General features: G+C 31.9%; 1 protein-coding gene across 2 annotated transcripts; it reads right to left on the bottom strand.

Moving 5' to 3' along the window:
• Nucleotides 1–1182: 1182 nt before the first annotated feature.
• Nucleotides 1183–24089, bottom strand: LOC131845872 (ras-related protein Rab6). 2 transcript variants are annotated; one of them, XM_059195018.1, is made up of 6 exons: nucleotides 23869–24089; nucleotides 23435–23493; nucleotides 21788–21947; nucleotides 11392–11597; nucleotides 10473–10539; nucleotides 1183–1284 (listed from the first exon to the last, which is right to left on the bottom strand). In XM_059195018.1, the coding sequence occupies exons 1-6, from the start codon at nucleotides 23936–23938 to the stop codon at nucleotides 1214–1216; spliced, it is 633 nt and encodes a 210-aa protein (XP_059051001.1). In that variant the 5' UTR covers nucleotides 23939–24089; the 3' UTR covers nucleotides 1183–1213. The 2 variants fall into 2 exon arrangements, with proteins under 2 accessions (XP_059051001.1, XP_059051002.1); XM_059195019.1 differs by lacking the exon at nucleotides 1183–1284 and adding an exon at nucleotides 6589–6876.
• Between the last annotated feature and the right edge of the window lie 1862 nt (nucleotides 24090–25951).

Raw genomic sequence — 25951 nt, 5'->3', positions numbered from 1 at the left:
TTAGTCAGTACCTACCTTACATAATGAGTCCTAATACTACAAAATACGAAAGTAGATTTAAGTTATTTTATTTATAGATTAACATAAAAATAAAATAAAACCGAACCTCTTTCATCTATAGATATAGGCTATATTTTATTTAAAAAAAATAGAGAACCTAGAATAATTGCATCCGTGTCGGGCGGGGCGGGTAGCTAGTGTTAAAAAAATGAATATCAATACACTCGTCGAAAAGATATATTTAATTTAATATCTAGATAATAAGCTACCTCAGAGATTACAATATAAAATTACAAACACTATAGTACCTACCTACTTGTGGGCAAACTGCAAAGAGAGAGATCTAGATTTATTTGTAACTCTAATACTCACATAGCAACTAAAAGTCATGGAAAAACAAATTGAATCGAGTTTTAATTAGTGTTATGTACCTATCTCTCTAAATAATATACAGCTCCGTTAAAGCTACCAATAAATAAATAAACTTAAGAAATATGGAGAAACTAAAAAACTAGTCACATGTCCGCCGTAGAAACATGAAGAGAGCAAACAGTCTGCAATCTGCGCATAGTACATAAATTTCATCTGTACTGTATATATATTGAATGTTATTTTTAAATCTCACTGTATCACATTAACGGTAAGCGTAAGTACAGACCCGAAATTTCCGGACGAGAAGACCCAATTATTATTTTATAAAAGAAAATGTATAAAATTCGATACGGAAATATAGTATGAAATTCTCTAAACCTAAGTACTGCAATGTGTTTATTGCTTAATATTAACACCGAAAATTCAAGATAAGGCAAGCATTCGTAGCAAATTGAGCTAGTTAACGATATTCTTATCACGATCATCAACAAATCCAGATCACTCCGTCCGGAAATCCGTGCGCTTGCAGACAACGGAGCGTCCGCAACATTAAATCGGTTACACACGAACTACAATTTGCAATACTTTAAGTATCAAATAAAAAAATCATCGAAATATCGCGTCGCCGCGTCGGGTCGCTCTATAAAAGAGCATTAGTCAATCAGTACCCATATCGTGTAGTGAATGCGGTACAAACTCCAAATATCGATGCTCCGTGGTGATGGAAGCGGTGCGGGTGTCGCGGCAGGGTCTGCACGGCAGGGGGAGTGTGGCGCACGCTGAGTGGGGTGGGAGGCGGTCGTGGGGGTGGGGAGCGGGGGGCAAAGGGTGGGGGGGCAGCTCAGCACACGCAGCCGCTCTCGTTGCCTTCCTGCTCGGAGCCCAGTGGCGACTGGGTCTGGAGGTCCACCGCTGTTGCTGAGTTAAGGTCGTACAATGCTCACACGTGATATTAATTAAAAACGTACAAATATGTTATACACATTTTTGGCATATTTCACATTTCAGGACAACGGAAAAAAGGTAAGAAATAAATTTGCATTTTCTGATTTCTTCTCCTTAAAAAATTATTAGTCTTCGGATTATACCTTCACAATTACAACCGTACTGTGTAAAAAAATTACGTTGGCCAACTAATGTCATCCTCCTATTATTATCCACTACTAGCACAACGTATAACATTTGCAGGCACACCATTCCATATTCATCCATTAAAAAAAAAGATATACATTATAACTTATTAAAAATGTTACTTAATATCCATACAAATATATGATGCAGTGTTTGAATTAAAATAAACATTTGTTTGTTTTGGCTAATTTCTAATATAGCTGGACCTTTTTAGATTTTTTTAAATCATATAAGGTAACTTAGGTTAGCTAGAGTAACATTCTTTTTAGAAATAAATATTTATTTTATTAAAAAAAGTTGAATTCTAATAAATATCCCAATATAAATAAACCGTTTTCGATCAAATATCCAGTTTGCTGTAATCTGTAGTGTGAATATATGCAGTCGCGCGTCACATTAATTGGTGCAATTCTAAAAGTCAGAATCTCATCACAGCGGTCAACTGAACATTTCCTAAAACGATGGATATAAAGACCAAAACCAAAAAAAATAAAAACAGTATTTAGTATTTTAGAATTAATTTTATTCAAAACATTATCAGCGTGAGTCCTGTATTTACAAATTATAATAATTGTCGCAATGATAAGAATAAGGTGCGCGGACGCAGTGCCACATTGTATGCAAACGGCTCTGTCATAGCTACCGTCAGAAACGAAAAGGAATTAAATATTACTTAATTGCACTAATTACAAAATATGATTTTTTACTGAAATACTGAGAAGAATTGCAAGGGTACAACATCTTGTTTACAAGCTTTCATATAATTTGTAAACATTACCACCACTAAGCTATTCTAAAATCTGCAATATGGTAACACTTCAGTAATCTGCCGCACAAGCAAAGAGCGTGCACATTTAAATTATAAAATGTTTGCATCATATGTAAATTTTGCAAAATTAACCCAATTTTCAATATTTCTGAACGAATATTAAGACAGCAGATAAATAATTATGTAATAACATTGTTGTTACATTCAATTAAAATAAGGTTATAATTTTTATAGTAGGTAAATGCATTTACAAAATTCAAAACAATGTATTTTATTTATTTATTAGTACATGAAATAAAATATGACATTTTACTGCTCGGAACGACAAAACTTATTAGATAATCGTTCGGAAATATTGTTATATGGTTTTTGAAATTAGAACTATGCAGACGTCATGTAGATGTAATATTAACATATGCGACTCATACCATTGCAAACGATGTACATGTTAATTAAGAATTTCAAGATATAAAAATTTGTCAACATCAACTATAGTTTGATAGATACGTATGGAACATAAATATCTGTCAAACTAGAATGGGAAACAACACAGTACGGCCTATTGGTTGATTTAATAGACTGGTTCTGCGGACAGGTTTGGTTCTGAAGGTACCAAAACTTTGTGTGGTTCAAAGATGTTCACAAAATGATATGTTATTTATTTTTATTAAGTAAATATACACTAATATCCTTATTAATAAAAAATATAAGACAATAGTAGACTTTTGCCTTATAAACCAATATTAGCTTAATGAAAAATATCGTCTTTTTATTTAAAGATTGTAATTATACTAAATGTAATTTCAAACAGATATAACATAAAAGTAAAGAGGTTTATCAAAAATTTAAGTTCATGCAAATAGTACAGTTAGAAATTGTTTCCATAGCAGTTATTAAATGAAATATTTAAAAATCTCATGTTATAAAAATAATTTATTTAAATAAGCATTATTACTACAATATAAATTAATTATATAATAATTTATTGTTAGAAATACCGGCAAATAACTTGAGCACTATTATATTACCATGTGATTGCGCAGAAACTTATTGTCACCTAGCTACCTGACCCGGCTTCACACGGGTGTACATGTATTATACATATAAAAATTCCTCTTGAATACTATATATTGCTGAAAACTTCATTAAAATCGGTTACGTAGTTAAAAAGATCTGAGCGAACAGGCGGAAGTCACTTCATTTTATACTACGTAAGAATGGTTTGGATCAAATTATTTGCCGATAACTGTAGCAGACCTAATACCACTAATTGTAATAGGAAATCACTTAGATCACGTTTGCACTGATTATAATGAAAGCGGAATGTTGGTATCGTATAATAATAAGTCCATAATGACTAAATCTGTTCATAAACAAGTCCATAAATGGATTATTGGTTTTGTTTTGATAGACTTTATCACTGTAGACACAATTTTACTCATTTTTTTGCAACATTAAGGTAAATACAATTGTAATTATATATATTTAATTGAATGTAAGCTTTTAGCAGCGAAAATCTCACTCATACTTTTTATATTATATTATGTATCAAAATACTTCTTAAGCACTAAATAAATAAATAATACTAATGTACATGGACCGCGGAACGATTTACAAGACAATTGTATTAATTATATAAAATTTCAAAAATTATATGAATAAAATGAATGCAAAAGACAATTGTGGACCATCCGATATTTTTAATATTTTATTAATTTTAAAAAAGCATAAGCAATTATGTCATAAAATTTAAGTGTGTACAGAATTGTTTTTGTGTGATGAAAACATAATTTTACTACGGGAAATAAAAAATAAAAAAAGAAGAGCTACTTGAGGACAAAGAAAAACTGGAGGTTATTTTTATGAATACAAAATCAATATTTACTTTCAGTTAGGTATTTACAGATCAATAGGATGAGAGTTATATATCGGTGATCCAAATCAACCTACTGTATTACATTATTACATCTACAAATGTTTATGCAAAATGTACCGCGTCCGTGCTATATACAAAAAACAGCAGTTAACACCCTTCCACAGATAATACAATGACCACGATGCATCATGTGAGTGACAGCTCATTTTTTGCGTATGGCGTATTAAGAGATACACTGTGGCAAATATCCGATTACTATGGGTACTTACGATCTGTATATTTATATATATACATGTCAATATTACCCTCCCATATATTTTGAATAATCTCTGTACAACGATTTCCTATATCAACACGTTCTGAAGAAATCAAAATAAAAATATAAACATAATTTTTAGAAAATTAATAAGCACCTAACAGTACAAATATTTTTATCAAATTACGGGTTCAATAAATTGATACACATATTTATTCTTTTAGTAATTAAAATTATGACAAATACGTCAGAAAAAGTTAAGCGAATCACATGTATAAATTCTATGAAGAAAAAACGTTCGTTTAATACGGTTATTAGAGGTACGGAACCCCAAAAACTAATGCGTGTAGTCTAAGCTTAAACTTTATGTAATCTACAGATGGCGTTACATGGAGCTTCAGTCTTAGACGTGACCAGACCTCCTTGCTTAAACCAAAACAAGCATAACTTCGAAGTCTTTAGCGCTACGCGAGACACGTGCTTTTGTGTATAATATGCTATAAGAAACGACACGACATAGGCACTTATGGTACCTCGGTGATCTGAGCTCAAACAGCACAAGACGGGGACGGGACAGTTGCCTAAATCAGTGTTTTTTACAATACACCAAAGGTAGTGTGCAAATATAAGTATGGTAGTCTCATTTGCGAACCATTTAATAATAATCTATAACTCGTAATCACTATTTTCGTTGAAATGTATGCCATACTGAGGTTCAGTAGTTAAAAGAGTTATGATGTATAAAAAAAATATTGTTGATACACTAACAATATTTTTTTCATCCATCTTTGCACCCACTCATCTTGTGTTTGAGTTCTGAAGAGAACGGTTAGTAGAAATTGACCAAATTAGACTCTAAATCTTTGAAATAAGAGTTAAATTGTAAATCTTGCATTCATTAACAACTTGTACAATTAATATTCTTATGCCATTGAAATAAGGTTCAGTTTGGTCATATTGCTACTAATCAAAAACGTTGCATGTAGAGTTTACACATTGGAATGTTGGATTATGAATTTAAAGTAACGAAAAGCAGACAATAATTTGTTAACAACTAAAAATCAAATTTTGATAAAATGGACTTTATTGCTTACTCTTATAGTCTCATTTCGGTTGTAGTACGAGACGAGCCGTATATTAGTAATTAATTATGTTCATTATACAAATGAATTATTTATACTTACTAAAATATTTATTATCAACATTTAAAACAAATTCTTGCTCAACTTTGTCCCCTCAGGGCAAACTGACAAATAGTACAGAAATATAATACTGAAAGAGATAAAATATTTATCCTCAACTTAATTAAAAAAAAATATATATATACACCATACATATAAATGAAACTTCGTTCATAATCGCACATTCCAATAGAAAAGCCTGGTGACTTAAAGTACTTACATACTTCTCTCATTATTGCACATGTATTCGTTTTTTTTTATTAAAAATTAATTACCTTTATGAAAATAAAACAGACATAGAAGATATGAAGAAATCAGCTTACAATAGATACTACAGAAAATACATTAACTCTAATATCACCGTAACACACACAAAAGCACATTAGCACATGATAATCAGATCAGTTACTGCACTTTGTCGTCCTGAATTCAATAATATACTTCTTTTTTACCTTGTACTTTATACATAGACATAAATAAATATTTTTATTTTTCGCACATTTGCCGCCATATTTACATGTTTAATCATCTATCCGAATTTAGGCAAAGTAACTCAATGTGTACGTATAGTTTTCATTTGAACATAATTTATATTGGATCATAATTATATAGCTTGGGATATTATTACATATGTATGAATTGAATCTGAATCATTAGAATTTTACATAATAACTTGAATCTATTTGTCATTTTATGATACCGTATCACTTAACCACAATCTATATACTATAAATTTCTATACATAAGTACATTCTAAACATTAGCCGATAGTAACAGCCTTGACGCTTCTGAGTACAAACGTAGATGAAAATAGACGCTGCAAATATCTCAATTCTTTCTTATTTACTGTGATGTTTAATAGCCATCTGTAATGCTAGTTAAATATTTCATATAGGAACACCGAGTTGTAATTCTGACGGTGCGGGAGTATTTTTTAAACTCTTTTACGCTTAATAAAGCAAAAAGGTGGCATAAGAGATATATTTGTCTGTTTAGGTCCATGTCTGTGCCCTTTAACCATTACACTTCTGTTTTAGGACGACAACGTGCGTTGTACCTGGCATAGACTGACATCCATACTGACACCGCGTTTAAAGGTTCATCTTGACAGCTGTCAAAATTTACTGACGTCTCTCTCTTTCTCATCATAGGTATATAATATTGTCCAGCTGTGAAAGCGGCCTTATAAAGCGGCTGCACTATATTATCGATGGGTGGTATGGTTAACAAGCACATCCGCCGTCTGGTTCCTTGTTGTCACCTGGCGCCTGTCGCAGGATCACCTCGTGCACTGTACACATATAGTATTAAGGAAAAAACGAAAAAAACTACAGAAATTATAGGACTAAGCTAAATAAAGTGTAAGACTGTTGTATAGTAACTATGAAGCGCTATAAAGCCACGTAAGGTATGTATAAAGTACGAATTACATCAAATATAGCGTAAACTGAGAACAATTCGAAAAAATACGTCAATTGGAAAAAGCGTATGCTTATCTTCGACCAAATTTTAGAATTTGAACTTTATATTGTTGGTAATATAATTTAATTTTGTGTATACAATTGACAAATGTGATAAACGCTCTACCACTCATACCACGATATATAGATTGATGTAAATCGTACATAAAGCGTTATAAATAAGTGTGCGCTACATGACATAAACAGAAATTAAGAAGCAATATATTACGTGCCATTGCGTACAATACAAATATAATAATTAGTTAAATAAACGTAAATAACTTAATAATATATATACAAATTATAATTTATTAATAAAATAGTTATATGCCCACATACCAGTATGGATCTGTTAGTTGGAAGAGGAGCTGCTAGGATGAATACAAAGTAAACACCGATCCAACGAAGAAATACCGATTGCACTATGAAAACACCAGGTGTGAAACATCACGCGGACAAAAACGGTTTTAACAGTTAATTAAGCATAATATAAATTGTCTGATGACTAAACTGGACCAAGAGGTGATTCCTGTGAGTTTGTAATGAGTGATTACAGCGTATTTGTAACTATTTTATGAACCCATTTCAAAATTATGAATGACTACATTTGTTTAATGTGTATCAAATGAGCCCGAATTTATTTCATAATACCGTTTGCAAATAATAGTACTTGCGTAACATGTTGAAATTGTTTTAAAAGTGCCACGACCGTTCGTTTTTGGAAATACAATTTCGAATTACTTATTATGTAAAATATTTATAAATTCTCATAACTGGATCACATTAAAATTATTTCTGTATTTCAAAGAGTTTCCTCCGTTGGACAGAAATACATATTATGTCTAAATCTTCATTACTATCGACAGAAACAATATCATCCATAGTATAAAATAAAGTCGCTGTCGCTGTCTGTCCGTCCCTATATTATCTTTAAATCTACGCAACGGATTTTGAAGCGGTTTTTTTAATATATAGACTGATTCAAGAGGAAGGTTTATATATATAATACATGTACACCCGTGCGAATCCGGGGCGAGTAGCTAGTAAAATGTAATTTAAAGGACAAGTTTTTTCAGGACATTGCTTATATCTAGAGCGAGACTGACAGCAAGCCAATAATTGTATATTATATAATGTTGTCTTTCTAATTTCGTATTTGATTTATATATTGTAAACTATATTAATATTATCATAAGAAAACACTGTATGTTTGCATGTAATGAATGTAATAAATAAAAATACTAGACCTACACACCTACAGATATAAAACTATATTTGGCGAGTAACGTAAGCTATATTCCACGCGGCCAGTGCCGCGGAATATAGCTAGTCATACAATAATAGTACAGGGGACGGTATATGTCTACTGTACAATTATTTTTCCACACAAATTAGTAAGGTTAAATGTACTTACAACATATTAGACGTTAATACCACCACCATACACAAATAGGATCCACACGAGTCACCATTGGCAGACATATATGGAATTAGCTACTATGTTAAATGTATCTAATAGTATATATTGTTATATATTTAACAATGTATATATTTATTGTTACATATATTTCTTTCAATACTACAAGAGCTGTTATATCGCGACACTGTTCTGGGTCCTTCAGGCCTCAGTGAGTAAAATCATATAATTATAACGATACCATAGACAGGAAAATTTTAATAGTTGTTTTTCCAATTATATGGACTATGAATCTCAATCTGTGAAGAATAAAACTGTTTCTCTATCTCCCTCTATCCCCTATTTTCTCTATTTCAATAATAATAATTTATATTGACACCAATTTTAAATATTTAGTCATTCATAAACTTACATTATATCTCCGCAGGAAATGGATATAAGCTGTTAAGTAAAATAATTCGATGAGCCTGAGTAACATGGTAACAGTTGCTTAATCTTTGGCTGTTTACATCAATATTTTGGTAGACACTAATTGACAACGAGAACTAGACAATGAAATTACTCTTTGGTTTCGCTAACAATGAAATTATATTATTTTTCTGTTAAATATTCAAGTGGATATCAATAATAAATGACATAGTAGCTAATTTCACATACGAAATGACTGCAGTCTTCTGTCTCTGCATTTTGACATCACAATTTAAAAACCAAATATAAAACTAGCGTTATTGCGTTTAGCGCTATAAATAAATTACGTAGATAATAGTGTTATAATGTGCTTGTATGGAGCGTGATGTGTAAAGAACTATCTTATAAAGTCATACGGACAAATATTGTTCACACACAACCAAAGAAGAAAATAATTTTCTACGTAAGTATTTAACTGTGAACTTACATTTACATTCACACAAAATGTCAATTTCAATATGGGAATTTCGCGGCTGGCGTCTAAAATTTATAAAAATTTAGGGTGAAATAATAAGTAGAGCCATTGGCCATTTTGTGCTGCTGCGGCGCGCACATGATTTAAATTAATTAAGTTATTAACTTAGGTTTCTTTTGTTCTTGTTCCTTTCCATTTTGATTTGTTTTGCAATTAAACGGATCTATCTGACGGATTTTAAATTCCTTGCATTATTATTTAAAAATGAAACAACAGTGTCATATATCTGGTCATGTTCCAAATTCGAATACCATATTGAGACAGGTAGTACTGAAAAAAAAATACAAATTTCGCGCCCAAAAAAAGTTAAATGTGCGTGTGTTGTTATGAAAATGGTAATACTGAAACTTTGTGTATTATTCTTAACAATATGTTTTGGTAGAGACAGGACAAAAGTGAGGTATAATATTGTTAAATATATTTTGTAATAAGAATTTTGTAACGTTCCTAAAAGCACATAACTTTTATTAAATATTTGAAACAGAATTTTATTTAACACAATATCATAACTATATGATACTACATTAAACTTCTTTGTCCTTTTCTATCGTGGTATATGATTAATTTGGAAGAAAATGACAAAACACTGGTTATTTAGAAAAGATTTGTAGTTTTCAGTTTTTTTGAATAAAAAGGTAATAAGTGAGAGTATGAATATTGAATAACGTTCCCCAATGAACATAATCGAAATATAAAAATAAATTGAAACTTTCCAACTAAGCGTGTAGTTTATACTTTCATATTTCGTTTATTTTCTCTAAGAAAAGTTATACAATTTTATGCATACTGTTGCCGGGTATTGAATTATTTCCGATGCACCAAATGATAAGGCATTTCAAATATTGCATGAATATTAAAATGCGAATGATTTCTCCACATTGCAAATTGGCTTTGAATCAATATATAATCAATTAAATTAGCATTCGATAACCACTTTCAAATTGCGATGTACCTATAATATAATAATAGCGGAATAAATTTTAATATTAATATAGTATTTATGTGAAATATGTTCCGAAATATATTGAAACTTTTGTATCGGTTAGATTTCAAGTGTAAAAGGATACTGTCTTCAGGTGGCTTGCTCTCGGCTGAGTCCATACCGGGAAGCGCCGCCGCTACCCGTCGGAATAACTGAAATTTATAAATTAATAGTATTACGTGCTAATTCGGATATATTGTGTAAGTCGTGTTGGAGGGGACGATAGGCGTGTGCATTTGGTAAAAATGCGAATGTTGCGATGGGTGGGATAAATAACAGAATAACAAAATAGGGAATGTGTATATACGAGGAAGTTTGAAAGTTGCGCCAGTTATAGATAAGTCTCGAGGTAACAAATGACTTGGTATGGACATGTTATATGGAGGAGCGAGGATAATGTCATAAAGAAAGTATATGATATGAACATGGATGGATAGGAAAGGGAGAGGACGACCAAAAAAAGATGGATGGATTGTATGAAAGTTAATATGTTCAGATATGATCGCCGATAGGGTTCAGTGGAAGAGGATGACATACTGCGCCGACCTCAAATAATGGGATAAAGGCAAGGCAATGATGTGCAATTCGTGTTGATATATAAATAGATAAAGTCCTATAATCTGTCCACTTGTTACCTAATACAAAGTTAAAGCTATAATCTGGTCAAACTGTCATACTTGTGGACAAGTGCTGATTAGATCGACTAGTCTACTGTATTTACTACAATTAATAGAGTAGAAAAGAATATACTTTATTTGTAACATACAGTTACTGCTTATAACATTAACTATCTATCAGTGAAAGACTCGTCTAAAACGGTGCAGCCGTTTCAGAGAATAGCAAGAACAAACAGGCAGGCAGACAGACAATTTTAAAATAGATGTACCATAAGTACCGTCCTTACGTACTATATAACACAAGCTCTGCTTAGCGTGTTTGAATAGTACAGGAGATTGTGAAAAATGTGTTACACTGTTTAGTAAGGCCTTAAATTGAATTCTAACCTGTTTAACATTATAACCGGCCTTGGCGCTGGTCTCTATGAACATCACGTTGAGCTCCTTCGCCTTCCTGTCGCCGTCATCGGTGGACACCTGCCGCTTGTCGGAGAGATCCGTCTTGTTGCCAACCAGCATTATGATTACATCCGACCCGCGCTCCGTGCGTACATCGTCGATCCATTTCGATGTTTGGTGGAATGAATTCGCGTCTGGAATAATTGATTAATTTATTATAAACATTATAATACTATGTTAGAAATATTCTCGCGGATGATGGAGATGGAATAAATTTAAAAAAATCCAAAATGTCATAGTGTAGTTGGGGAGTAACTACAAATAAAATTTGAGAAATACGTAGTCCATGTTGTTAGTAACAATTTAACAACATAACTTAACATATGTTTGTAAAACACACTAATTATCTTTTCTTCTTATTGCTTTTTTCTCTGCAGTAGCAAATTTCGAAATATTATTTATTATAATAAACAGCGTAGCTAGGGTAGCAACAGTCAGTAACCTAATATCTAAAATATAATGCTGTCACAAACGAATTGATTTACATAGTCGCAATCACGCAAAAATTTTTCTTTTTCCCTATTTGTTTGGAACCTCTGTGTCGTAATACTATTACTACCCCCACTTACATTCAAAAGGTCGTGGGTGCTAATCTGGATAACACAAAAGACCCTGGCTGATATAAAAAAAATATCTGTGTCAATTTATATTTCAGACCACCGAGTACTAACCAAAAATTTTTCGGAAAGGCAGTGCGGTATTCCACGTATATATACATTCGTGATACTCGACATGTCCACATTACAATGTGGATATGTCGAGTATCACATTCACCATGATGTCGACAATAGACAATGCCTCTGACTACCCCATGCGTGATAACAGCCATAACTTAATATAATTATTATTATTGTATGGTACACATGAGAATCGGCTTATTAAAAACGGTTGGTAACCTTTTGACTCCCACACATGTAGGTACACACCTCGAACAAACGAGGTCACGAACTTACATTCCCCAGATTAAATAAAACTTCTATAATTTTGAAGAGTCTAATCCGGCTTCAAAGTTTCATACTGCGGTTTTCATTGAAAAACACATCTGGCCCTCGGCCGAAACTCTTTTAACTTATGAATAATTTTGCTCTCGTGGCCAAAACCTACTTTTACACATTTTAGGGGCAAAATTTAATACATACGTCTAAAGCAAAAAGTAATAAATGTGTTTCGATAAAGATCCGGGTAACATCATGGAGTTTTATGTGAGAAGTAACCTGATTCAGAGTACCACTCCCCAGCGAGTTTAGCGCAATAAAGAATCTTTTACGATTTTTACGGCCAACTGGAAAAATGGGAGCGAATAGTTTTCTCTAATTGAAAAATATCTAGTGCATTTTAAATATATGGTCCTAGTCTACTACTGAATAAGGGGAGAGGGGATTGTTAGTATTATGGATCGATGACCACATTACTAGCAATGTACCATATCAGGTTGACCTCTATTGGGTTGCCTCTGAAAAGCATCATGATAAATTCCTGATGAATTTACCGCGATGGTTCAACTGACCTGACCTCGTTCGTCCTAACATTCTACGTTGGTTCCTCCTTGGTGTAAACCGTTAACGTAGACGGGTACATCATTCCATAAACATCCATTGAAAAAACCTCCACGTAGTTTACCCCGGAAATCGCCGTCCTTAATTCCTGGTTAATTTGACACGAGGCTAACTGACCTAACTTTATGCTCAATGGTGCCTCGCCAGCATATACCGTTAGCGCAGTTCACTGTTCCATTATTACTCAATAAAAATATATAACGAACTGACCTGTCGGTTAGACAGGTCAGTTCGTTATATATTCCACTGACTAATATATTTTGATATTTAGTAAATTGCATTTTTAAATATTATTAAAAATATTAATACAATATGATTTAGTTAGGGATTTTGTATTCACACAAAATGTTAAACAGGTAGTCGTACAACATTTGTTTGAGAGAATCACCAGCTAAGTTTCTTGCTCATTCCTCGCAATCTGCATTCCGAATGAGTGTTCATTCATTCGGAATGCAGATTCAGCGGTAGAATAAAATAATGACTATACAAAATTGGTTATGATAAGTTAATTCTAACAAAGGTAATATCCATTCCATTAAAGTCATCCTTTTATAAATCTACGTCAATAGATCAGTCAACTGACAAATATGAGTACTAAAGTCGACGCTAAGCAAACACTTTCGCGAAACGGTACGTTTTATAATGCCATTTCATATGCGACTGGCTGGATTAACAATCGCGCCTACTACATTATGATAATGAACAGTTACGTCAGTTTACGTCCATGCGTCATTTAGAGTGGTATAAAAAAAATGTTTTTAACATGTGACATCACGGAATTTCGCAAAGCAAGTCACTTACATAAAGTAACTTTTGAACCCCAGATATGTACTTTAATATATATATGATACTTATGGTATACTATAAACTAGCTACGCGCCCCGTTTTCGATGTACCCGTTCGAATCTTTGAATTTATCGGCTTTTCTGTATTAGAATATGCATATTTTATACATATGAACCTTCCTCTTTAATCACTATCCATTGCTGAAAATTGCATTCAACTCTATTGCATAATTTAAATGATTTATGTACAGACACAACGGCAGCAACTTTATTTTAGGTATACTATGTAAAGATACGAAAGTCTGTTTTACGACTAAACGCCTGAATGGATTCTAATGAAATTTGGCGTGAAAGTATCAGTTGGACCGATATAAGTTATTTTAACCCAATAAAAACTGTATAGAAGAGAGTGCAATAAGAAATGAAAGTTTGTACAAAGTCATGGGTAACAAGCAATAGGTTATCTTTATCTTTACATATCATAAAATGGTACAATCATGTCAAGATTAAAACTGCCTGTTTATCTATTTGTATCTTATGGTTTCACTTTTATGTGAAACCATAAGATACAAATAGATAAACAGGCGACTGTATTGGAATATTTTTTTCATAGAATGTGTTGTGAGATATGGAATCAACATATAGACTATAGAAAGTTGAGAACAACACTCCCATATAAAGGAGAGATGAAACAATGACATATTTTCAATACGCCACCTATAATTGTATTAATTAGATCTTTAATGAAATAATAGCCGGCCTAATCGATAAACAGGTCCGATTCCTCGCACTGTACAAACATTTGTATTCATGAATATGATTGTTTGTGTTGGACTGGGTGTTTTTTATGCATATTACGTATATATTTACAAAAAATTGTACCTACTTGTATCGGTCACCTAGTACCCATGCCACAAGTTTCCATGGAAGTAGACGGGCCTGGGTGTGAACAGATAATTCATCGTAATCATTACATAATATAAAACAAAGTCGCTGTCGTTGTCCGTCCGTCCCTATGTATGCGTAAATCTTTAAAACTACGCAACGGATTTTGAAATTTTTTTTTTAATAGATAGAGTGATTCAAGAGGAAGGTTTATATGTATAATACATATACACCCGGGCGAAGCCGGAACAAGTAACTATTATTATATACATAATATATTTGTTGTGGTTGTTTATTTTATAATCTACAGATGACGTCTCCAGATGTGTACGTATGAACAAAACGCGGGCTCCGCTAGTAAGTACATAATAAAAAAAAAACAATTATACACTAAACATCACGAAAGAAAACATTTCTAAAAATGTACGTGTGTGAGAGTTATACGCGAGGACGTATCGTTGTTTATTGTACACATTCACCAGTTTTACGATCAATTAGCGGAGTTTATCGCTTATCTATCTACCAACTGTAATAAAAGTATTACAGGTAATAATTTCAGTAGAGCTTTTATATCTTGACACTCTGGGGTATTACTCAAAGTAATTGTTAGAATACATGACAGGCCGCGGTTTCGTACAACTATCTGTCATGTCAAAAAGAAGATAAATAATAATAATAATACACCTTATGATTATGTGGATAATAACCCCAATATATACCAAAATAAGAACCCCCAATAATAGATTTCTCATTTTAGCAAGAGTTTGTCGCGAACAAATACATTTTTACTATAAATGTACCGATCCAGTTATAAAGAAAGTGAAATGTGACGCAATAAATTTCCGATGTAATATATGTTCGTACGTTAGTATGTAAGGGTAACTAAACTATGAAATATATGGGCATGTATTGTCAGCTCCACATTGCGGCGGTGATAAAGAAATTACTGTTTAAATGTTTGATGGAAACATTGTGTAATGGGGCAAAGTTACGCTAAGAAAGAGGTACATTAAACTTAGTGGCGTCATAAAAAAATATATTGATTACATTGACGGCCTCGGTGGTCTGGCGGTTTAGCATACCGCTTTACTTCCGATGGTCGTGGTTACGATTCCTTGCGCGATGCACAAGCATTTGTATTCATGCGTACGATCGGTCTGGGTGTTATTATTTTTATTATCTTCAAAAATGTATTTCAAGTGCCTATAACACAAGCTCTGTTTAGATTGGGACTAGATGACGTTCTGTGAATTTTCCAGGGTTATTATTATTATTATTAAATTTGACCGAGATAGACTTTGAAGAAAGTCATCTGAATGAGTGCCTCAGGCTCACCTATTTCAGTCGTTAAACAGCTTGCTTTGTAATGCGTGGCGACTAAAATATACCGACTAAGATTTTGATTTCATAAAATTTTATAATTTCTAAAGTTAGCTACTTTAAATGTTTTTTAATTCGTTTCTAATTTCTGGGTAGGCAGGTTTAGAATTGGATTGCGAGGGCGGCATGTGCCGCAAATATTTGCCTCTGTGGCGTCGGGACGTCCAAGGCCGGCCCTAACACAAACACACATATTACCTGAACCACAGATAACATATTAACACTACGCCAGTCTGTACTGACAATTGTCTGATTTACAAGCTAACATAAAATTGTTCTAATTACTTTTTATTTAATTGCAATTTGTTACTGTAATTGACTAAAGAAAGAACAAAATTTTTCGAAGTTAATAGATCTTTTAAGAGATTGTTGCAAAAATATCTTCAAAAGTAACAACAGTAATACCTATAGACCCAACTCGGGAGAACTAGCCATTTATCGACTAAAAAAAGAACAATAAAAATTGTTTAAAATTAGGGTACAAAGTAAAATACCCTAATTAAAAATTGTCTTTTTAAAAAGTATTAAGATTTCAATAAATTTAAACCTCTACATTATATCTAAATTAACCTTTAATGGAAAGATAAAATGTAAAAACCAAAACTATGAAAGGCTCTCTAGACTCTTTAAACTTAGTCAATTTTTGTGAATACTTTGCGTAATATATATATATATATATAAATCATTGTTTACGTCGAGAACACTTTGACTGACAATAACACGGTTAGTTCTATGAAATGACAAATCGTACAGTTATTAATGTTTACAATAAGCACACAACAATATATATTTATCTTATCTTAATTTATCTCTTGTAGAATGAAATTTGTAATAACAGAATTTGTGGTGAAATCGGGATTTGTTTCTTTAATCAGCGATGCTTATCAAATAACAACAGGACATTCATTACTAGAACAAGCGAAAACAATGCGAACGGCCAAATTATAAACCAGCTGATTTTCTGTTTAATTTGTACCGTTCATATAATAAAGATATAAAAGGTTTACTTATTATATTAATTATCTGTAGTACTTTTCTACAAAACTACTACCTATATTCACAGAAGATTTAAATTTCAAATTTTATTTAGTCCTAACAAAGTGACAGACGTTCGGGCGCTGTTGGCTATTGTAAAATATGGAATGAGTCATCTAAGAAACTGCTACACTCTTTAAACATAGTCCATGTATGTATTGATAATTTATTGAATCCAGCTGTTCTCGTGACTTCGCCCGCGTGGATTTTAACTTTATTTTTCTATTTTTTTTTTCATAATAAAAGTAGCTTAACTTATAAGGAGTACCTTATTACATCAGCTACCTGCCAAAAAAAGTCCCGTCAAAATCGGTCCAGCCATTACTGAGATTATCCGGAACAAATAGATAGACAGACAGACATAAATTGTAAAAAATGTTTTTTGGTGTATTTATATTCACATGCATGTAGTAAAAAACGGTTATTTCAATATTACAAACAGACACTCCAATTTTATTTATATATATGTATAGATGTGTAGATATGCATATACAATACAATTATTTAAAAAAAACATTCAATACACAAATATTTTCAGTGTATGTGAATAAATCTTTATTTACGCATTAGGCAGTTCATTGATCCCGTATAGTCATACTGTAACTATAGCGGCATAGGCTGTTTTTAAAGGGTCAATGAACCATTACAAAGAGAAATATGATTTTTTTTATTAATAAATCAATAACATTTGGCGTAGGTGCACAAGATTTCATCGTTATCATAGTGGTTATATAATATAGAACACAAATAATTTGATAGCACCCTACTTAATTTATTATCGTTCCCATACAAATTCTAGATACAATTAAGGATATTGTAGCATACTGGTGTACCCAACAACATACGGTTAGAGTTACAACAAGCTTTTCCTATCTTACTAAATTCCGCAATATGAGACCGCGAGGCGAAGCATACGAGCGAACCAGTCACATCCTAAGTCTCGACCATATCGTTTCTAAGTATATAAATTAGTTTCTCTAATAAATAGGGAAGACCGAAAAAGAGATGGATGGACTGTGTGAAAGATGATATGGTGAGAAAGGGAATAAATAACGAGATGACTGCGAACAGAGATGAATGGTAGAGAAAAACCTATTACGCCGACCCCAAATAAATGGGATAAGGAAGAAGCAGATGATGATAATTGTTTTATAATAAATTTTTTTTCTTTTTATTATTTTTATTATTCGTCGAATAACAGTACAAAGGCTTAACAACATACTGTTTAGAAAAGATAAAGCATGTGAACTACCACAGCAGTCAAAATGTAATATGTGGTCTTGATGGTCTACCCGTTTAGCACACCACTTTACTTCCAGTGGTAGCAGGTCCGCTTCCTCAAACGGTACAAACATTTATATTCATGAGTATGATTATTTGTATCGGTCTGGGTATATTTTGTACGTATAAAAAATATCTAAGTGATTTAACTAGTTAGTTGTCTAATAGCTGTAATACAAGATCGGCTTAGTTTGGGACTAGATGGATGATTATTAATAATGATGGTTTTGCACATGTATATACTTAGGTGACTACTTTTAGCAGGTTACTACTTTTTATCAAGTGATTTATCAGCTTGTTTGTCGATTCAGAAATCCACCACTGAAACGTGAGACTTAAAGAAACATGTTTAATCAGTTGCATAAAACTTCGACTAGAACAAAAAAGGCTACAGCAATACGTCCACGATTTACGGGGAAAATAGACAGAGTAGATCCGCAAGCCAGGTATTCATAAATAAAACATGAGACAGTCGGCGGGTTTCAGCGTCGCAAATAACAAGTTGAGATTTGTCCCAAACTTAATACAAAATTTTTGAGGTAACACGAGTATTTTTTCTTTCTTTTATAGACAGGAATAAAATGGTAGTGGAATAAAACTGTACAAGTATAATTAAATTTAGACTTTTCAAAACCCTATGTATAAAAAGTTAGAGAAGTCCTTTGGCCGACTAAAAATATGTTGAAACGCCTGAAAACCTCTTCATAAATTATATATAAGAAAGACGTCGATTATCGATCACGTAAACTTTCAAACAAAAAAATGTATCAAAAGCAGTCCATCGTATATACATAGACAGGTAGACGTTAAACTCAAAACTTTGGAACAACCGAATTTTGTTTATTACGACATGTACATTTTTTTAACAAATTCAAAGCTAGTTTAGGCATATATGTAGTTATTTTATTACATTTGTTTGAATATGTATATTAACGGTAAGGTAACATTTTTAATTATCTTTATTCATATTTAAAATACGCTATCGCGATTGTATTATATTTCTGCCACTCTAATGAAACATAAAGTATGTTTCATTAAAGTATGTTACACCTCTCCTATTTATTTTTCTTATTACTCCATCTATCCACGCCCCGTCATTCATCCTCCATTTAAGGCAAGATTTAATAAAGTTCCTCATTTATATTATTTTTAATTAGATTATCTAACCCAGTATTACAAGGGACGACCTGTGGTAGGGAGCTGTGATATTAATTTACATGTACAGTCAACTTCATACAAGAAGAAGCGTTAAGAATGGTCAACCATATCTTAGGTAATAGATAATTCAATATTATGTCAGCATAAGAATATTATTGTTATCATCCATACCTGTTAATATTAGTGCAAAAAAATAGATTTTTTTTATATATACTATAATTATTTTATATTATATCATAAAAAGTTAATAGGTATATTTAATTATATAATTATTTAATATTTAATCATCAAAAGTTCTGTAAAAGTTAACTGTCCTCGTAGTAACCGCCGTGACAAACTACTAATTGATGAATGAAACGAAAAACTCAATACTCAACAAAATGCTCTCATGCAGTTAAAACCGCTACTGATAGAAGCCTACTGCAGTTAGCATAGACATATCGTACTCTAGCACTAGCGTCATGAACAGACATTTTCATGAAGGCACGACTACAGAAAAAATAAAAACGTTATAATTCGTTACGTGTTTACAATATCTTCTATATTGATATAAATTTGGAACGAGATAGATTTTGTAGTATGCGTTGGTACCTGTCTCGTTTCGCGTACAACGTCTCAGATGAAAGGCTGATTGCGGAAAATACAGTCCAATTTACATTACATTACCTCTGGCTCACCTATTTCAACTACCAAGCAGTTGGCTTGTAAGATGCCTTAAGTTTGTAGGGTGAGATAAGGCAGTGATATTCCAGGATACGGAGACACGTAAAATATCATGTGTCCGTATAACGACGCATTAGTGTTGTCACATGATGACGTGATGTTCGTATTGCTGTTCATGTACATATGCATTGTAAACTTATTTTCCTATTGAATTTAATAAAAATAAATTCAGAACTTTATGTTAAGATGTACTTAGTTGCAATTTTTCTACCATTGTATTATTGACCCGCTGTGTCAACTAATACATGAAGCCGACTGTAATACCTATGTATATAAAGTTACGCAGTATTGAAGTGCTAACCTTCGGTATGTTCGGGCACGAGGCCGTCGGCATACTTTCAGCAGTATAGACGTGCACATCATGCAACCAGTCAAAATATGATAGATAACTGTTTTATTTCCGGTCACATATTAAAAGTATAAAAAAGATAACTTCAACAAAAAGAGTAAATCCTATCAATTACAAAAAGAATTCTGAGTATCTGTGTAGTATATAACAAAATATCTAGTTATATCTTTTATGACATCTGCCAAAAAAATACACCTATAAGTCTACCGGCTTAGCCTAGAGTTCAGTCTTAATATAGTCTTCAACACAATGCAATTTCTGATCTTTTGAAGTAAAATGAATAAGCCGATTACACTTTCAGTCCATTCAATAACCACGAATTATGGAATTTATATGTTGCTTAGTGTATGACATAAAGGTACGAAACAGCACATTCCAATATTGATCGATCGGCGTTAGGTTCTAGAGTAGACTGGCTGCTTCTTTTTGAACTCGCGTGAAAATTGATATTTTAATTAGGCATAGTAAAGGCTCAAATGATTCTTACTTATAATAATAATGTTTCCGGACAATTCACACAGCGCAATTTAGTCCCAAGATAAGCAGAGCTTTTGTTATGGGTATTTGAAAATTGATACAAATACATAGACGATTTATTTTATAAATATATTCACGTTATAGAAAACACCCAGACCGACACAAACATTATACTCATGAATGTTTGTGTCATGCGAGAATTGAATCCACGACAATCTAAAGTAAGACGGTGTGCTAAACTGATAAACCACCGAGGCGGTCAATTGCAATTCATCTAATTTAAACTTTAATACCAAAAATTAAGAGACAGACTTCCTTAAAGAAGGTTAGTACATGTATACCCATTACCGGGGTAAGGGTATCCTACATATCTCATAGCCTGAAATCTAACTTTATTTAAATCCATTAAGCCATAAACTTAAGATTACATTCAGAACTATATTTAGAAAGTTTTACTTGTAGCAAAATTTCTCAGCCATATAATTTTGGCATCTGTAAATCTCTTTGTTTAAATTTTTAATCAGATGTAATCTATTTTCTACCAAAGTAAAGATGAAGGTACTCAATTAAACTTGTAATGTATTATGTTTGTTACACATTATCTGCATCAAAACTGGCCAAATATGAATAACTGTTTTTTCGATATTTCTAAACAAAGGTCCAATCTTATGAATGTAAAGTAATCAGATACTCACTAGTTATATCATAGACGACGACCGCTACTGTGGAGTCCCTGATGTACGAAGGTATAAGTGAACGGAACCGTTCCTGTCCTGCTGTGTCCCACAACTGCAGTCTCACTGTACGGTCCTCCAAGTACATAGTCTTCGAGAGGAAATCAATACCGATTGTTGCCTATACACAAAAGAAAAATGTATGTTAAGTAAAGATAAGTTACATAATAAAATTTATACTCTGTCGCTATAAGAGAAAAAATAAACAACTGTATGCATATATAAGTAAGATAATAGAACACTCTGGAGAGTCTGTGTTTTTATCCGGGAGACAAAATTGACAGGTATCTATGTCAAATGTTCAAATAATGATACCAGGTATAGCAGGATAGTGTACCTGCAAAGCTATTATTTCAGAATATTATTTTTAAAGTACTTCATATAACATTTTCACAAAATATATTCAAAATATATGTATACAAGTGATTCCATACATGTACATAATATTTTACAGTAGTATGCTACAAACCACATTTTTTTCAAATAACTGAATTATTAAATTACATTATTTCTGAGTAACCTATAAAAATTAACATTATTTTCAAATAGTACCACGGCCCTATTTAAAACTTGGCAAATGCTGGCAATGACAACTTTGTCTCTGACACAGACAGACTACAGCTAGTTCACATTTGGGTTATAAGCCTTTAATAAATATTCATATTTGTGTCACAAAGCACAAATGTACCATTATAAAAATAATGCACCCTGAAAAGGTGAGATGCAGTGTAATTGTATGCCATGTAGTTCAGGTGGGCTAAGTATCATTATATATTTGAATGTATTTTAACAGTTATGTACCACTTGACTCTGTAATATTACACAACTATTGTATTTAACCATAAACCTAATTAGTCTAGTTGATGCAAATAATTATCTAAGGAAAGAATAAACATGTTCACAGAAATAACATTTTACTGATATTTTAACAAAATAGAGATCTAATTCAGAATAATAAATTAACTAATTATTTAATACTTTTTACTTACATTTTATAATGAATTGCATCTGGCATCAATGGCTAGTATTTAACATAGCCCTACCATTATAGTACCAACACTATACCAAACATACAAAAAATGTTCCAATGTCTATGCTCTAATACTATCTGATTTGATAACCTTTTATAATATGGAACAAATAATATACTGTGGAATAATTATTCCAGATTTTATAAATTTGCATTTTGCCTACAAATATACTGTAAAGATTTCACAAAATTAATCTATACAATATAATGTTTTTATCTGTTTTGGTATATTTGATCAAAACTATGTCCAAATGTTAATAACCAGTGCCAACATATTATCATACTTAATACAAATATTTCTCCAGACTATAATTAATAAAATTAATTTTATACTTAGCTGTCCATGCTACACTAAATAAATACACTAAACACTAATGTAAACATTCTTATAAAATATTACTCACAATGTTATGTTATATCATCACTATCTCTTGATCAAATGCATAATAATAAATATGATAATGAGCTCTGATGACTAACAATGATGTTATAATAGCTGTACTGACACCAAACCAATTGGAGTCAAATAAGAACTGTTATGTGGTACTAATTTTGTAAGTGATAGATCACTGACTCACCTGATAAGTGTTGTCAAAGCTATCATACATGAACCTAGTGATGAGCGAAGTTTTTCCCACTGCAAAACAGAAAGAAACACCCATGTTAATTTAAATTGCAACAATGTTGAAGCAAATACAAAAATCATGATTTATAACGGGAAAGAAACTGTATGATGCGTGAGAATACTTCATAGACGACTCAACGCCAGTGATGTACCTACATAGTGAGTGTAACCTACATCCTAGTCATAATAATTCTTCGTCGGCCAGACATTACGATCCCAGCAAAACCACACTTTAACCCTCAATACGGCATACACTTCTAGTCTCCCCGGCCCAATGTAGGTCAGTAATTCGATAAAGTCTAGACTGATCTATACTTACATATCGTAAATTCAAAACTATATATTAAAAATGTACGACCGAGGGGATATAATTTAACCAGGACTTACCGCTCTGTTCCCCAAGGAAAACAAGCTTGAACTTGCGTAAAGGATTACCAAATTCTCCCGACGCAGACATCGTTAATGTATAAATTAGTTCGCTAAACTATAATTTCACAATAAAATTCTTATCACAGAAAACTACATGAACAATGACAGTTCAAAGCCACTCCTGCAGCACACACACACGAGCGTAGCGCCGCCACGTTACGGCAGACTGACGGCGCGACGCGCAAGCCAACTCATCACAATTTTTAGTAATAAAAATTCTAAATAATAAGTTGCAAAGATAAGAAAACTTCTATATTGGGTTTACATTATAGAGAAGATGAATATCTACTTTTAGATTTTGAATTCAAATTGTATATAACGCTTAAAGATAGTGAGGATTACTATAAATTCCGAACAGTTTCCGAACGTATATTCGGATTTTTAATAGTTCTACTTGTCAGTTAAAACTGATAGAATGCGATGGTACCGTCAGTTTACTGCTATCTGTTGTCAGTGCTGCTGACATGTTGTAAACATCTATTTAGTTCGTTCCGTTTTTGAGTATTATATTATTTGTTTCTTTAAACGATTGACTCCGCTAGAATATTGGTGTACGACATAAAAAAAAACCATTTAGTTTGTGGTAAACATAAATTATATAAAAAAATTCAGTATACTAACTTATTTGTCTGCACATACCTATAATAACAAATAATACGATAGAACACAAATCACTGAATAAACAACGATATTTCAGTTTTTAAATTGTTTGGGCAAGCTATCGTCTTCAATTTAATATCATGGACAAACAGGATATGGTCATACACAATACAACTATAGTTAATTTTGGCGTCTTTTTCAAATGTTTTACATGAATAACAATTACTTTCGTATCGTAGCAAATATAATAAAAAAAGACTAAAGATAACGAAACTATATCTATAAGTACATCGGGTTAGTGAACAAAATAAGACAATATTTAATTATTAGGTACGTAATTTATTTAAATATTGACAAAACAACTAGTTACTAACAATATCACAAAAAACTTTTGCTACATTTTAATAAACATGACGTGATTTTTTTAAAGTCATATTTTCATCAGCAAATTAACTTATATTATTTTATACATATCTCAATATCCTATTTAAAAGTAATTCTAATAGTTTACATAATGCAAATGTACATATATTATACAATTCCCAATATATCTCTATATTTATAAATTGTAACCCCCTTATTTAATTTAAGGTGGTAGGTATTAAAATAAATAGTGTATGTACATATCAGAATACAGTTATTTTTATAACGGTAACAATAGCATATAATTTTCATATTAGTTTGAGACTAAAGTCAAGGATTGAATACTAGAAAATTATAAATAAGGGGATTACTTTTAGGAATCAAAACACCTTCATACACATATTACAAATCCATGAATGATGAAATATGACACAATAAAACACAGAAAATAGAAAATGTTGAAAGTGTATGTGATAAAGTAAATATTTAAAGATAAAAATATGTTAAATCAAAATAATATTTCTTCATGAATGTTGTTACAGATGGAGCAGACAAAGGTAGTATCAATTGTCGACATAGTGGTGAAAGCAAAATTTGACATGCCCACATTTCGCTGTATATATTAAAATTTAAATCCATTCTTACTTAAATTCAGGCCATGTACCCCATATTACAAATACCTTATAGATTAACATAACATATGAAATAATTATAAAATATAAATTGTCTCTGTGATCACTGCACTGACGACGGCAATATGCCATGGTAGCACCGATACTCCATACTAAATAACATGATTTAATTCATATATACTCAGTGAAATGTATAATATAGTTGTGCCTACAAAATAGGTAATTTATGGACTGAAGATGAAAAAATCCTATATTTTTTGAACAATAAGACTGTAGGTTTCAATTTTCACATGGTAATAAGAAATTTTAGTAGTAATATTATTTTTCTTCTTCGAATTCTTATAGGAACAACCTATTCTATATTTGTGTGCTGGGAATTGTCTGAATATTAAAAGAAAAAACTTCCTTCATGCTACATAATAATTTCGTGGCAATATCTAATACAA

Source organism: Achroia grisella, unplaced genomic scaffold, assembly GCF_030625045.1.
Source record: "Achroia grisella isolate CSIRO2021 unplaced genomic scaffold, CSIRO_AGI_Agris_v1 utg487, whole genome shotgun sequence".
Taxonomy (NCBI): domain Eukaryota; kingdom Metazoa; phylum Arthropoda; class Insecta; order Lepidoptera; family Pyralidae; genus Achroia; species Achroia grisella.
Note: the sequence above shows the minus strand (reverse complement) of the source record. Positions and strands in the feature narration are given on the sequence as shown.

Bases quoted from the DNA above. Each gene is read 5' to 3' on its own strand.
- LOC131845872 (XM_059195018.1), bottom strand. From the start codon at position 23,938: ATGTCTGCGTCGGGAGAATTTGGTAATCCTTTACGCAAGTTCAAGCTT. The intron at 23,494-23,868 runs GTAAGTCCTGGT...TCTGTTTTGCAG, and splicing joins TTTCCTTGGGGAACAGAGCG to TGGGAAAAACTTCGCTCATC. The intron at 21,948-23,434 runs GTGAGTCAGTGA...TTTTGTGTATAG, and splicing joins GCTTTGACAACACTTATCAG to GCAACAATCGGTATTGATTT.